At 49.5% G+C, this 15,026-nt stretch overlaps 1 protein-coding gene across 11 annotated transcripts in view; it reads left to right on the top strand.

Moving 5' to 3' along the window:
- The window catches only part of CLASP1 (cytoplasmic linker associated protein 1), a 263,250-nt gene extending 259,071 nt beyond the window's left edge, over nt 1-4,179 (top strand). For all 11 annotated transcript variants that reach the window (XM_036857233.1, XM_036857234.1, XM_036857237.1 and 8 more), the window contains one exon: nt 1,306-4,179. In XM_036857233.1, the coding sequence (XP_036713128.1) occupies nt 1,306-1,392 (87 nt within the window). In that variant the 3' untranslated portion in view covers nt 1,393-4,179. The remainder of the gene's footprint in view (nt 1-1,305) is intronic.
- Nucleotides 4,180-15,026: the final 10,847 nt, after the last annotated feature.

Below are 15,026 nucleotides of genomic sequence, written 5' to 3' on the forward strand. Positions count from 1 at the left end.
AAAGGTTTCAGATTTTGAAAGGTGTGGGATGAAAAACAGACTGGGATACGTAGCGTAAATTCCCGACACACTCCCTGCAGCTGGAAAGAGTAAGAGGCGTTACAGGTCCTGATCTGAGGGGGACCCCCGGTGGGCTGCTGCGTGAAGACGCTCGGGCAGAGCCCTCCGCCAGCTGCGCGTCCCGGGCTCCACGGCCATGTGACTGAGCGCGCCTTGCTGGGGGTCAGGGAGACACTGCCTCGCGGGGGCTCTGCTGGTTGCTGGTCCTGTTCCCACCCGTCATCCGAGGGCCCCGCTTTCTCCTGTGCCACACGCTCCGCTCGGAGCGTCTCTTCGCGGGCTCCCCGGGGACCAGGCGCTCCTCCCTAGGCAGGCTTATACTTGGCCTCACAGCCTGTTCGGAGACAGCAGCTAAAGAGCCGTGGATAGTAAATATTCCCTTAATCTTACCAGTTGTGTGTTGCGTAGATTTTTATGGGCACTCTGCTTCTACACATACCTGTTTCTTTTAATTCTTAATATGTTCAGGCACACTATCAACATATGAAGTTAGCGGCATTCAGCAAATATTTAAGAACCTACCGTGTTACATGGTGCTTTAGGTATTCTGAGGGTCCAAGGGGCTTGAGTTAGAACCAAATGGGATGTCAGGCTTGGAAGCCCTTTGGCCGTGCAGCACCGTGCCTGACTGAGGGCACGTTGTTCAGTGACGCAGCGTCTGGCCTCAGGGAAGCTGAGTCTTGCTGGAAAGATCCAGCCCACTGCTCCCTGCAGCAGGAGGTGCCTGTGCCGAGCCACAGTGGGCGGGGCGGGGGCCCGGGGTGCGGGAAGGCTGGGGGGGGGCAGATGGGGGCGGCCTCGGCTTCCACACGCCTCAGGAGGTGTGCGACGGGGAAGGAGCAGCTTCTGCACACGTGTGAGGGTTAGAAGACTTGACCTCTGACCTTGGCTTGCTTCTTCATGCCTACGGAGTGTGGCTTGCACCCTCTCTTCCCGCTGGCTTGGGTGGAGCCAGTGGCTGCCTCGCCCCTGAAGCGTGTGGATCTGCAGCCCTGAGGCCCACCTCGTGGTAACATGTTTCCCTCTTATCGTGATAACCCCTCGCGCCCCCTCCTCTAGTCTGACCTCCCAGTCGCGGTGGCCCTGGCCCCGGGCAGGTGGCTTGGACCAGTGGTGGGCACTCAGTAACTGTCTGTGCAGTGAATTTCTCCACTAAGGGACGTGCTGTTCTGTTGGCACCTGGGTGTTCTTTCCTGCTCTCTGATTTCTTCGTCCTGCTCACCCGTCTGTATCTTCTCCTTGCAGATGAAGCTGCTCAACTTATACATAAAGAGGGCGCAGACCACAAACAGCAACAGCAGTTCCTCATCCGACGTCTCCACGCACAGCTAACGTGGCGCCAGAGCCCCGTGTAGCCCTGGAAGCCATCGGTGGTGCCTCTCAGAGAACTCCCCCTCCCCGCCATCGGCTGCCCAGTCAGTACCAGGAGGCCCGCAAATATTTATTACAATCAGTATTTTGATCCCTTCCAGCTTTTGTGTAGAATCATACTGGTATTGAATGTAAAGGAAGCAAGGCCTGCATTGCATCTTCCTACAAAACAAAACAAAAGGAGTAAGAAAAGAAGAGCCATACTTAAACCATCTCGTCCAGCCTGCTGAGGTCGCAAAACCGTGTGTGTGGGGTGCAGTTTTTAAAAATCAGAGCTCTCTAGCCGATACCTGGTAGAAAGTAGCATTTTCTCTTCAGTTAATCAGATTGGAGGAGGTTGGGTTAAGTTGTGTTTCTCTTTCATCTCGGCCTCCTTGCTTCTGGACGTGGCCTGTGTGGGGCAAAGCCCCACGCCTTCCACGCCTTCCACAACTGACACCATGAAAGGGTTTGTACGTTGTGAGTTGTGTTTTGAGACCTACTAAGAATATGAATCAAGTCTTGGCAAGAAGTGGGAGAAAAGCCTGAAGATGGCCTTTTAACGAACACGTGGTATCGTGCTCACCGTCTCCGGACTGGAGGCTGACGCCCTGTGCGGTCTCCTTCCAGGACGGGCTTCTGCCCCTCTGAGCAACCCCACCGATGCCGCCCCTGCCCCAGAGCTGCCACTTGAGAGACTTCTTAGAGATGAAACCCAAACACAAAAATCAAGGTAACTCGACAGCCTTGGTTAGCGTGTGCTTGAAATGGCCCTTCGTGCTGCGTCGAAGATACCGGAGAAGCTGCTCGTTTTACTGCCGAGATCCTGGGAAACACTATTTAACAGCGCTTCCCCCCCGTGACCCTGGCCCCTGGTGGTGCAGATTTAGGGCCCCCTCGCTTCCCTTCCCCAACCCGTGCCTGAGCGGCTCGATTCTAAGATGTTCTCAGTCTGCTAAATGGCAGCCCTGCCATCTCAGTTTTGAATTCTCTGTTTAATTTGGGATTGAGATCAAACAAAAATCTAGAGAGACCAGGTATCAGGATCTTTTTTTTTTTTTTAATTTTATGGACTGAAGTACTTGCTTTATCCTCTGTTGAGAGAATCATGGTTTTAAGGAAAAAGTAACTGTGGTGTGTGGCGGATCGCAGAAAAACAGGATTGGAAACACAGGTTTAGAGTCAGATTCTTCAGTGAGAAACTCACCCCTTTAAAATTTCTTCTTGAGGGTTTCACTGCTTCAGTGAAAGCAACTCCAGATCAGGACTCTGGTTAACAAAGTTTGGAGTAAAAGGCTTCAAGCCAAATGGAAGCTCAATACGGTCAGGAAGGCGGCTGTCGTCTCTTAGATTCCACCGTAGCCCCTGTAAACGGAACTGACTTTTCCATATTGTTAATGAGGTGTTTGCTGCTCTGGTGCCCAGTCCCCGCAGCTGCCAGGCTGTGCGGCTCTCACCCCTGAGCTGCACAGTCCCGCACGTAGCTTGTTTTCATTCAGAATCGACTTCAGATACTTTATGCGGAAATAGGCTCTGAAAACGGAGGTCCGGGAGCAGCGAGGCCGGGGCGCCTTCACTGCGTGCGCGTGCTTTGTGCGTGCGTGCGTGCGCGTAGCGGGTATCCTGCATGTGCGGGAGGGCCCGCGCTGCTGCCCTTGAGGGAACTTCGGGGGCGCGCTTTACGTGGTCGAACGTTATTGGCTTCTTTTCGGCTCGGAACCTAGCAGGAGCAGGCCTTACGTCCATTGCTGTTTGTTCTTACGTCACTCGCGGGGTCGCTTTCTTGCCCTCTGCCATCGTCAGCGTCTGATGACCCCTCTGGGGCAGCACCTGTGTTCCGCCGGGTTATTTCCGAGTCCTTCCTGGCGAGCGCATGTGGAAAGGCCTCTCTCCTTCAGCTCGTGGACGCCCAGCTGGCCGCGGCCCCGCCCGCACTCGGGAAGGACCTTGAACGTGGCCGCGCGCGTCCTCCTGGCGCTCACAAAGGGCTAGCCTTGAATGTCACTTGCCCAGCCTTGATGTCCCGACCCAACGGGAGCCGCGCACTCCCAACCGACAGCTGCAGCTGCCCTGCCTCGCCGCCTCCCTGCAGGCGTCCTGTTTGGATGAAACGGCGGAACACAGGCGAACAGAGCACCGGAGACTCGGTCCGCCTCCCCCGTTGGCCTGACTGTCCAGGGCCCCGAAAAGCCCCGACGCCACCGCTGGGGCCAGATCGCCGGGCTCCTGCTTCCCCTCTCGCTGCTGAGGCCCAGGGGGAGGCGCGTGGCCCTCCTGGGGCCACTGCAGCCACGGACCGCCCGCCACGGCCCCACTAGCTTCTCAGTCATGCAGCTGCACCTGATCCGTCTCCTGAATCTTTTTCTTGCCCCACCACCCTTAATTTATCAAGCATAATATTACACGTTAAAGAACAGCAAATAAGAACTTTGTAGAATCCCACCAGGACTTTGCTAACCATGATATTTGGAGATGAAAAAACTGCTCTGAAAAATATCAGCCACCAAAATAGTTTTGTCAGCACTGTTCACACGCATGGTCCCCACACCCCCAGGTTGGGTTTTTGGTTTTGGTTTTTGGTTTTTTTGGGCTTTTTCATGTTACATCCATATCTGTATTTATATCTTATTTGTTTCACTTTCAAGTGTATCATGGCAAATGTACAGATTTTTTGTTGTTGTTAATAATGTGCTAGGATTTGCTAAAAAAGAAAACAAGAAAAAAAACCCTTTTGAGTTTGCTCTAGAATAAATGAGACTTAATTCAGTTTCCGACGTCCGAGTGGTTTTTTGTTGGTTTTTTTTGGTCACGGTGCCTTGTAGGTAGCTTATCCCGTCTCTCTGATGGCAGAACGAGGCTACATTTCTGAAGGATCGCGGGGCTACATGGAGGCGCTCGTGAGGTCAGCAGGTCGGACTGCGGGGGGCCCAGGGCCCAGATCAGGCGGGTGTCAGGATGGAGCCTGGGGGAAGGGGAAGGGCCTGGCGAGCCACGCCGTGGAGCTGGTCTGCAAGGAACCCGTGCACGGCCCCCAGGGGCGCTGGGCCGTCTCTTTGGAGCCTTACTTTTGCTTTCGGAACGATTTTGACTCTTCCGTCGCGTTCCGTGAGGCATCTCAGTATCCCTGCCTGGTGACCTTGAGCCCCTTTCCCCCGTGGCCCACCGCCTCCTGCCCGTTTGACACGTGAGCTTGGCGTGATCACAGAGGCTGGGTTCAAATCCCGGCTTCCCCCCTCACCCCCTCGGGCCAGTGTTCTCACGGAGAAACCGGAGTGAGACGGACCTCGTGGAGGTGCTGGGAGGGGCCGCGGGTGATGTAGGTGAAGCCGCGGCCCTGCCTCCTGCTGTGAGTGAGGGAGACATACGCGTGCGAGGCTGTCACCACCCCACCCCGCCTCCGGGCCTGGCGCGCGGTCCGCCCGTTGCTCCGGAGCAGACGCGGAAGCCCCCGTGGATGTGCTGCGCTCAGGCGGGGCTGGCGGTGCACTCTCTCTACTGGGGTCTCTACCTCCTGCCGCCACCGTCCTCCTTATCCCAGGGCGGCCAGGAAGCCCCTGCTGATGGCTGTGTGTGTGTGTTGGGGGGGGGGGAGATGCCCACCACAAGCAGCGAGGCTTGACTCCGGGGGATCTGAACGGTCTTCTCTCCGGAAGGCGCCCCTTTCCACTCACAGTTTTGCACTCAGTTGTAAAGGTTGCAGGACTCCCTGCAGCTGTGCAGGGGTTCCAAGGTGAAAACTGCCTACAGACCACTGCTCTTGACGTTCTTGGGTCATGAGGGGAGGGGGTGGGGAGGAGGGGCAGCGGCTGACAGGCAGCATTAAATAGCGTCATGGGCGAGGCACTTAGACTTCTGAAGTACTCTCATGCGTGGCAGTTTTTTTTTTTAAATTAGTTTTTATCTTTGGGTGCGTTGGGTCTTCGCAGCTGCACGTGGTCTTTCTCTAGTTGCAGCGAGCGGGGGACACTCTTCCTTGCACCGTGCGGGCTTCTCATTGCGGTGGCTTCTGTCGTTGCGGAGCTCAGGCTCTAGGCGCGGGCTCAGTAGTTGTGGCTCGCGGGCTCTAGAGCGCAGGCTCAGTTGTAGCCCACGGGCTTAGTTGCTCCGCGGCATGTGGGATCTTTCTGGACCAGGGCTCCAACCCACGTTGGGTGCATTGGCAGGCGGATTCTTAACCACTGCGCCACCAGGGAAGCCCCGTGGCAGCTTTCTGATTTTCATACCAATCCTGAGATACAGGTGAGGAACTTGCCCTCATGTCCCCTTTCCAGGTGGGGAAGTTGAGAGCCGGGCAGAGCACCAGCTAGATGGGGGTGAAGGGACTCGGGGCCAGACCCCAGGCTCCTCCCCACGCTTCACACATCCTTCCTGACTTTCCAGGGGGCACCTCAGAATCCCCTGGGGAGCTGGTGAAGCGGAAGGCGGAGTCTCGCCCTGGTGTTGCTGATTCTGTAGAGCTGGGGTGTGGCCTGGGGATGGGCATTTCTAACCAGTTCCCGGGTGCTGCTGATGCTGACAGGCTGCGCCGTTGGAGAACCATCGTAGAACATTCCACGTAAAGCACGGCAGGCGGTTTGGTCCTCAGCTTCGGGATGCTCCTTGAAGCAAGCTGTTACAGGAAACAGCGCTGGGCTTTGGGAACCTCAGCCAGACCATCCCTGCCATTTCCAGTTCAGCATCCAGACTAGGACTTCCCGTGAGCAGAGGGAAAGCCGAGCGTCTCGGGCAAAGGGGACATACGGCCCCTCGGGGCATAAAACTCCCTGCTCAGGGCGGGGCCTCTCCATCTCCGGTATTTATTCACTCCTGCTTCAGTGGCTCCAGGCGAGAACGGACAAAGGTCATGTGAATCGGCATCTAATCCCAGATTATGTATTTTTAAAACATTACAATACTTCCACACCAGTGCTCTCCACGGACGCCGGGCCTGCTGCCCCCGCTGAGGCCCCGGAGGTTGATTCGGTGGGGCTCCGGGCCCGTCTCCAGCGGCAGCGTTCCAGGCAGATTCCCCGCAGCTCCGGGATCCCACCTTCCCCAGCAACGGTTCAGGCTCTTGCCTCCGCGGCCGCCAGGACCCTCTGTCTAGGAGAGCTTGGAAGGCTTTGTGGAGTTATCTGATTGAAGCCTCGTAACCACCCTGAGAGGTAGGTGCTATGATTATTCCCCTTCGGCAGATGGGAAGTAGAGGCACAGAGAGGCTGAGCAACTTGCCTAGGGCCACAGAGCTAACAAGAGTCATAGGGGAGATTCACACCCAGGAAGTCCAGCTCTAGCCTGAACCAGAGTTTCGCCTTGTGTCTCTGTCCCTTCTCTGAGCTTCTGTTTTGTTTCCCATCCACCCGACTCACGTTAGCAAGTTCGGGTGGTTCCTGGTCACAGGCCTGCTGAGCTGCTTGACATTACACTCATGGTAACATTTCTGGGACCCCCTGGGGTCCTGCTCCCCAGGCCTGGCAGGGGGGGGAGGGCTCAGTTGGGTGCAGGATGTCTGGGTCCTGAATCCCACTCTGTTTCAGGGTCTATGACTTTAGCCGAATGACTCCAGCTTAGGATGACCTTGGCTTCTTCCTTTAGAAGCCCAGGGCTGGGGAACTGGGAGGGGTTGTGGGAGCACATGAGGATTAGCGTACGACCCTCAACAAATATCAGCTCTTGGAATTCTTATATTATTACTATTATGATGACTACCCAAATTTCTGACACAGGCGACGCTCAATAAATGTTTGGACAAACGATGGAGAGAATGTCTCTCCCCTGAAGACCCCGGTCCTTCCCAGTGGGAAGGGTCAGCACACGCCCTCAGAGCTCACGGGTGCCCTTCCGTCTGTGAGAGATGGGCAGGCTGGAAGAGGTGGGAGAGGAGGGGACTGTCCCAACGTCCCGCTTATTTTATTTTTATTTTTTGGCCGCGCCGCTCGGCACGCGGGATCCAGTTCCCCGACCAGGGATGGAACCTGTGCCCCCAGCAGTGGAAACACAGAGTCTTAACCACTGGACCACGAGGGAAGCCCCCGTCCTGCTTATTGACCGCCCATTCCCCCCACACCCCCCATCCCCACCCCCCACCCCCCACCCCGTCCCGGGCCTCCAGCTGCTCCTGGGCACCCTCCACACCCGCTGTGCACTGTTCACCTTTATTTATCTCCTCTGGGCTCCAGGTTCACACACACACTCCACCCCCCCTCCCCGGCCTGCTCGACTTCTCCACGCGGGAGTATCAGGGCTGCTCAGATGGAGTCTTTCACAACCGACGCGTGAGCTGCTCCCCCAGACCTGCTACTCTCCAGGATGGAAGATGGGAGCTCACCCGCCCAGATGCTGGCGCCGGGCCCCTTCCCTCATCCTCCACTCCTGCCCGAGTCCTCTGCACCCCACCTCCGACCCCCCTGAGCCCTCCCCCCTCCCCTCCCCCCGGCCGCCCCCTGGCCCAGCCCTCCCCACCGCTCGCACCTGCACTGCCGCCCACGAGGGGCTGATTGGACCCTCTCCTGCCCCTCACCCTCCCGCTTCTATTCTCCCTCCTCAAAGTTCACGGCTGCTTTGTAAAAATATGCCCATCTGGTCTATCATCCCTTTGCTTTCAAACCTGCAGTGGCTTCACACACTCACGCAGACACACTAGGACACAGTTGCAAACTCTTGATCATGGCGCACAAGGCCGCCCCCTCCCGCCCGGCCCCGCCTTCCTCTTTCACCCCATTCTGTGTCGCTGCGCCCCAGTAACCTTCCCTGCCTCAGGGCCTTTGTATCTCTGCTCCTTCTGTCTGACCCCTCCCCTCACCCCCTCTGCACACACACACACACACACGCACACGCACACACCTATACGTGGACTTCCCTTGGCTAACTTCTGTGGATGTTTTAGGTCTCAGCTTAAATGCCAGGTCATTACTTCTTTGGAGAAATATCTAAATCCATTCCTTTACTTTTCCTTCCTAACGCTCATCACATACTTTATATCCATCTGTGCAATTATTTGGCTGATTTACCTAGATCTGTGGGCAAAAACCAGGCCTGTCTCATTTCCCTCTGTGTTCGTGACATTCGGCTCATGTGCCTGGCCCGTGGTTGGTGCCAAATGAATGAATGAATGAATGAGTGAATGGCTGGTTTGCAGCTCCCCAAGTAGGACGTGATCTCAATGGCGTGCCTCATGATCTAGATGAGCCCTGCCATGGTACCTAAGAATGCAGCTGCCACTGCTATACCACCTGGGTTCAAATCCCAGCTCTCATTTGATCTTGGGCACGTTTTCTAACCTCTTCCTGCCTCCGTTTCTTCCTCTGAATGGACAGAATGCCAATCGGCAGCTGTACCTTCCTCATAGGACATTTGTAAATCACTTAAAAAGAAAGGCGCCCTGGACACTGCCTGGCGTTGCAAAGCCATTACTTTGGGTTTGTTTTTTTTTTTAATTGAAGTCTAGTTGATTTACAATGTTGTGTTAATTTCTGCTGTACAGCAAAGTGATTCAGTTATACATATATATATTCTTTTTCATATTCTTTTCCATTGTGGTTTATCACAGGATATTGAATATAGTTCCCTGTGCTCTACAGTAGGACCTTGTTGTTTATCAGCCATTACTTTGTATTCAGTGGTCAGTTAGACCAATTAAGGGGGAGAGAGAACTTGGCCTTAGAGCTGGGCCTGGGTTCCCATGTTGTCGTCCCCATTTCTGTGTAGTCGGCCCTCCGTGTCCAGGGATGTGAAACCTGCAGAGACAGAGGGCCGACTGGGATCTCTCTTGGCTTCTATCAGCCCTAACGTTACGAGGCAGCACGGCCAATGTGGAAAGCAGTTTGACATTCTCCGATAAGACTGAAGGTTCATATACCTTACAACCCATTGGCCCCCCTCGTGGGGCAGGCCCTGGACAAGCCCAGCAAAGACTCCGGCAGGCAGGGTTCCTAAAGCCCAAAAAAGGCACAGCCCAAGGGGGCCCAGGAGGGGGTCGGTAAAGAATTAGTGGGCCATTCACATAATGGGATCTGATACGGAAGTGAAAATGAGTGAACGACAGGTTGGGTTTATCAATGTGACCACTCTTAGGAAAACCATTTTGAGGGAAAACAGAAAGTCGCAGAAGAATTCGTAGAGTGTCTTAATTTTTTAAGGTGAAAATAACCAAAACGAAATAACCATGCATCTTTTAGAGACACATAGGCAGTGATAAAATTCCACAAAGTAAGTGGATGTGAAACAAGCTTATGAGACCGTTGTGTGATTTGGGAGGCGTCAAAAATCTAGAACAGCGACAGTGGAAACCAGACCAGTAAAATCGTATTTAGTCAGGGTTTATCGTGCAGGAAAGAACAGTTCGCAAACTGGGAGCTTTCAAACCCCAGACTGATATGCTCGTGTTACAGGATGGTTTCTAAAGTGAAAATAGGGAAATCGTTTAACTTTTACAGTGATTGGCGATTACAATGGGGGTTTCCAGACGGCAGGGAACTGGTTAAAAGTGATTATGTTATACCATTTTAGGAAGAGGACAAGTTTCTCTTATGACTGTCAGAGGCATTTATAAGAAACCAGCTAAGTTGTTTCACTTATGTTTATGAGATAAGCTAGATTTACGGGGCTTCCATTGTTCTGTCTGCTCAGGGCATTTTCCCTTTTGGTCCCCTGAACACAGGGGAACAGCACAGGGTAGCTCGTGGTGATGACGTTTTAGATCACAATTTGGGCGGTGGGTTCATGGGTGTTTTATTTTTATAGCTTGTAAGTAACCTATATATTATATATGTTTTCTTCCATAGTATCAAACATTGCATAATTTAAAAACAAAAAAGGTGTGAACATACTAAGTTATAAGGTGACTGAGGGGACTTCCCTGGTGGCGCAGTGGTTAAGACTCCGCGCTCCCAATGCGGGGGGCCCGGGCTCGATCCCTGGTCAGAGAAGTAGATCCGCCATGCCGCAAGGAAGGAGCCCATGTGCCACAACTAAGAGCCGGTGCAACCAAATACACAAATAAATAAATTAATTAAATACTTTAAAAAAAAATAAGGTGGGGCTTCCCTGGTGGCGCAGTGGTTGAGAATCTGCCTGCCAATGCAGGGGACACGGGTTTGAATCCTGGTCTGGGAAGATCCCACATGCCACGGAGCAACTAGGCCCGTGAGCCACAACTACTGAGCCTGCGCGTCTGGAGCCTGTGCTCTGCAACAAGAGAGGCCGCGATAGTGAGAGGCCGGTGCATCGTGATGAAGAGTGGCCCCCGCTTGCCGTAACTAGAGAAAGCCCTCGCACAGAAACGAAGACCCAACACAGCCAAAAATAAAATAAAATCAATTAATTAATTTAAAAAATAAAAAAAAAAAATAAGGTGATTGAGGTGAGTCTATTAATCCTTTGGATTAGCATAGAGATGGAAACCGCCCAATTTTAAATTCCTGTAGAGAATTTTCAGACCCTTGAGAATACATCTAGAGACCACCATTCAAGGAATGCTATACTACATGGGACCATCCATGGTCCTAACAGGCCTGTGTCTGAATAGAGGCTCTGGATATGGACATCCTCACCCTAAAGAATATCCTCTCTGCACAGGGCAATGGGGGAGGGGTGAGCATGGAAGATCTCCTTCTTAGCACCAGTTTCTCACAGCCCCTTGGGCCCCCTCCTCAGCTCACTCCTCTCCCGCCCGGTCATACCTCCTAATAAAAGCCAAAAGGAGAAATGGTTCTGATGTTGTCCAAGTTGTTATGGATGACAGAGGGTCCTGCTTTTTCAGTCAAGTCTGAGGTGCCTTCTACTCTGTGTGAGACATGCTCCAAGAGGGACACACCCAGAGAGGCAAGATGCTGAGTCTGAGAAGGACTGGCGTGCTTCACGCCTTTCCCTTCTAGCATGCCTTCCTCTACTGCTGGGCCAAACTCCCTCGGTGCTGGGTTCCACGTGTCCCTGAGCTCTGCCAAGGAGATGTGCCTTGCCGAGAAGGGAAGCAGCTTTCATTGAGGATGGACACACCGGTGGGGAGAAGGGCAAACCAGGTACACTATCTAGATTCTCCCCAGTGTCATAGCTACCAACTGCCAGTTGGACCACCAAGGTTTATCCCTTTATCTGGGAAGGAATTTTCTCTGTCTGCTATTGTTCCTGGCTGAGTGGCACCCAACCTGGTCCCCTGGCTCTCCCAAAGATAATGTCCACTACATCGTAGCTCTCTGTAAGAAATCATCTTCTGCTTAAACTAACTGGAGGGGACTCCATCACTTGTAACAGAGAACCCTGAGCAATAGCAAGACAGACAAATGTCCAGCTGAAGCCAAAACAACAACTAAGTGAATTACGGTTCAGCCTTTTGATGAAATACTATCCAGTCATGTAAAAGTGTATGTCCAAAAAAATGCTTAAAGACGTGGAGTAATGCTCACAAAGTTAAGTGGAAAAGGAAAAGATAGGAAGGACTCCCTTATCTGATAATGATATACCAGACAAATTGGTATTACCTTCTGCAGAAGGTAACTAAAAAAATCTGGACAAAATAGTTTGAGAATTTGATTAAAGACATCAGAGATTTAATAAAGTAGTGAAAAATTACCTGGAATTAGCAGGAAGTGATGGAAATCTGGAGACGAGCCTTGTGTTTAGGGCCCCTTGGGTCCTGGGAGTGTTTCCCGATTCAGAAGGGAAAGCCGAGACAACTGGCGTGTGGACAGAAGTACCATGATCCGGGGCTTCCCTGTGGTGCAGTGGTTAGGAGTCCACCTGCCAGTGCAGGGGACACGGGTTCGAGGCCTGGTCCGGGAAGATCCCACATGCCTTGGAGCAACTAAGCCCGTGTGCCACAACTACTGAAGTCCGCACACCTAGAGCCCATGCTCTGCAACAAGAGAAGCCACCACAGTGAGAACCTCGTGCACCGCAATGAAGAGTAGCCCCTGCTCGCCACAACTAGAGAAAAAAAGCTGCGCGCGGCAATGAAGACTCAACACAGCCAAAAAATAAATAAAAATTAAAAAAAAAAAAAAAAGAAAGAAAGAAGTAACATGATCCAAACTGCTGATGCCCCAAGTTCCTGGCAGAAACAAACATAAGGCTTCTCTGGAGGAAGATAACATCATCTAGGCCACAAAAATATTTATACAACTTTTCAGATATAACTGTTCAGCACACAATAAATAGTAACCTGCCACATGAAGGGGCAAAGACCAACAGAAACAACAGACAATGGATAAATACCCACAGGGGCTCCAACAGTTGAGTTATCAAACAAAGACTTTAAAATAACCTTATTTAACATGTTCAGAGAGATAAAAGACAAGATTGAGAATTTCTGCAGAGAACTGGAAACTTTAAAAAATCAATATCATATTTTAAAAAAGGATATAGTAGAATTTTTTAAAATTCTTGAATTGAAAAACACATTAACTGCAATGAAGAACTCTAGAGGTAAATATAACACAAGATTAGACATAGCTAAAAAGATGATTAATGAACTGGAAGGCAGACCAGAAGACAATATCACGAATGAATCACAGGAATATGAAACAATGGAAAATACAGAAGCAATAGTAAGAAGCATAGAAGCCATAAAAGATGTAAAAATCCATGTAATGAGAATCTTAGAGGAAAGAGATTTGAGCAGAAGGAAAATGTTGAAAAATAATGGCTGAGAATTTTTCAATGACTAAAGACATCAAACTGCAAATTACAAAGTCCAATGAAGTCCAGTAAGCAAGGCTGGGTTGAAGGTACACTTGCATGACCCTGATATTAAGTGCATCCTTAAATTTTGTGCCCTAAGGATCTCATTGCCTCGCTCTAGCCCTGATCCTACCATTTAGGGCAAATAAAATAAGCAAATGTAGGTACATCATAATAAAACTTCATAAAAGCAAAACAAAGAGAAAATCTTGAAAGCAGCTACAGAAAAACAAAGATTGTTTTCAAAGAAGCAATGATGAGACTGTCAGGTGACTTTTCAGCAGAGACAATAGAAAACAAGATAATGGAATTCTGTACCTAACAAAAACATCCTGTCAGACAGTAAATGAAATAAATAAAATTTCAGACAAACAAAAAACAATAAAATTCTTTGTGAGCAGACCTGCATTTTTAAAAAGTGTTAAAGGGATTTCTCCAGGCAGAAAGAAATTATCTCAAATATTAGGTTGTTGTTACAGAAAGGAATAGAGATTGATTGAAATGGTGATTTTGAAGTTAAATCTAAAAGATTCTGTGTGGAAAAAACAACAACAATAATGTCCCACAGGGACTTCCCTGGCAGTCCAGTGGTTGGGACTCCATGCTTCCACTGCTGGGGGCACAGGTTCAATCCCTGGTTGGGAAACTAAGATCCCACAAGCCACGTGGCGTGCCCCCCCCCCACAAAAAAAGTTCCATGGGGTTTAAAATGTATATGGAATTAAAATTTATAACAACAATGGTGCATAAGTAAATAGGGATCCAAATGAGGTTAAAGTGTTGTACAGAAGAAAATAGAAGTACTGATTAACATTTGGTTTTGAAAAGTCAAGGATGTATTTTGAAACTCTAAGAAAAACTTAAAAATAAAGTTAAAATGTGTACCTTTCAAACTACTAAAAGGGGGAAATTGTATAATAAAAACAATCCATTGAAAAAAAAAAGGCAAAAACTAATAGAAAAAGAATAGAGCAGAAGGGACAAATAGAAAGCACATAGTAAGATGTTAGATTTAAGCCAACATCCTACCAATTACATTAAATACAAATGGACAGAATATGACGATGAAATGACAAAAATTTTACAGTGGATTTTAAAAAACCACAAGTATATGTTGTTTCCAAGAGGCACATCTAAACATAAGTATATAGGTAAGTTGAAAATCAGGTAGGAAAAAGACATACCATGCAAGCACAATATTTAAAATACACTTCTAAATAACCCAATAGGTGAAAAGAAATTATTGCAAAAATTAGAAAAAATATGAACTAAATGATAATGAAAATATCAAAGATTTTGATATTTTGGAAATGCAGCTAAAGCCAAGCTCAGAGGAAAATTTTAGCCTTGGATGCATATGTTAGAAAAAAGGAAAAGCTGAAAATTTATAACTTAACCATTTGTCTCAAGATGTTAGAAAAAGAATAGCAAAATAAACACAAAGTAGAAGAAAAAATAATATAATGCTGAAATCAATTAAATAAAAAACAACATATAATAGGGAGGATCAATAAAGCCAAAAGCTGACTATTTGGAAAGACTAATACAATTAACAACACCTCAAAATCAATAAACCTTTGGCAAGATTAATTGAGATAAAAAGGAAAAGGCACAAATTGAGATAAAAAGGAAAAGGCACAAATTATCAATATCAGGAATGAAAAAAGGAACATCATCAAAGATCTTATAGGTGTTAAAAAGATAATCAGGGACAACTGGAAAACACATGCAAGAGAATAAATCTGAATCTCTACTTCCCACCATATACAAAAATTAACTCAAAATGGATCAAAGGTCCAAATGTAAGAGCTAAAACTATAAAACTCTTAGAAGAAAACATACGTTAAATCTTCATGAGCTTTTATTAGGCAATATGACAGCAAACACACAAGCAACAAAAGAAAAAAAATAGATAACTTGAATTTCACCAAAGTAAAAAACTTAAAAAAAAAAACTTTTTT

Source organism: Balaenoptera musculus, chromosome 7, assembly GCF_009873245.2.
Source record: "Balaenoptera musculus isolate JJ_BM4_2016_0621 chromosome 7, mBalMus1.pri.v3, whole genome shotgun sequence".
NCBI classification, from domain to species: domain Eukaryota; kingdom Metazoa; phylum Chordata; class Mammalia; order Artiodactyla; family Balaenopteridae; genus Balaenoptera; species Balaenoptera musculus.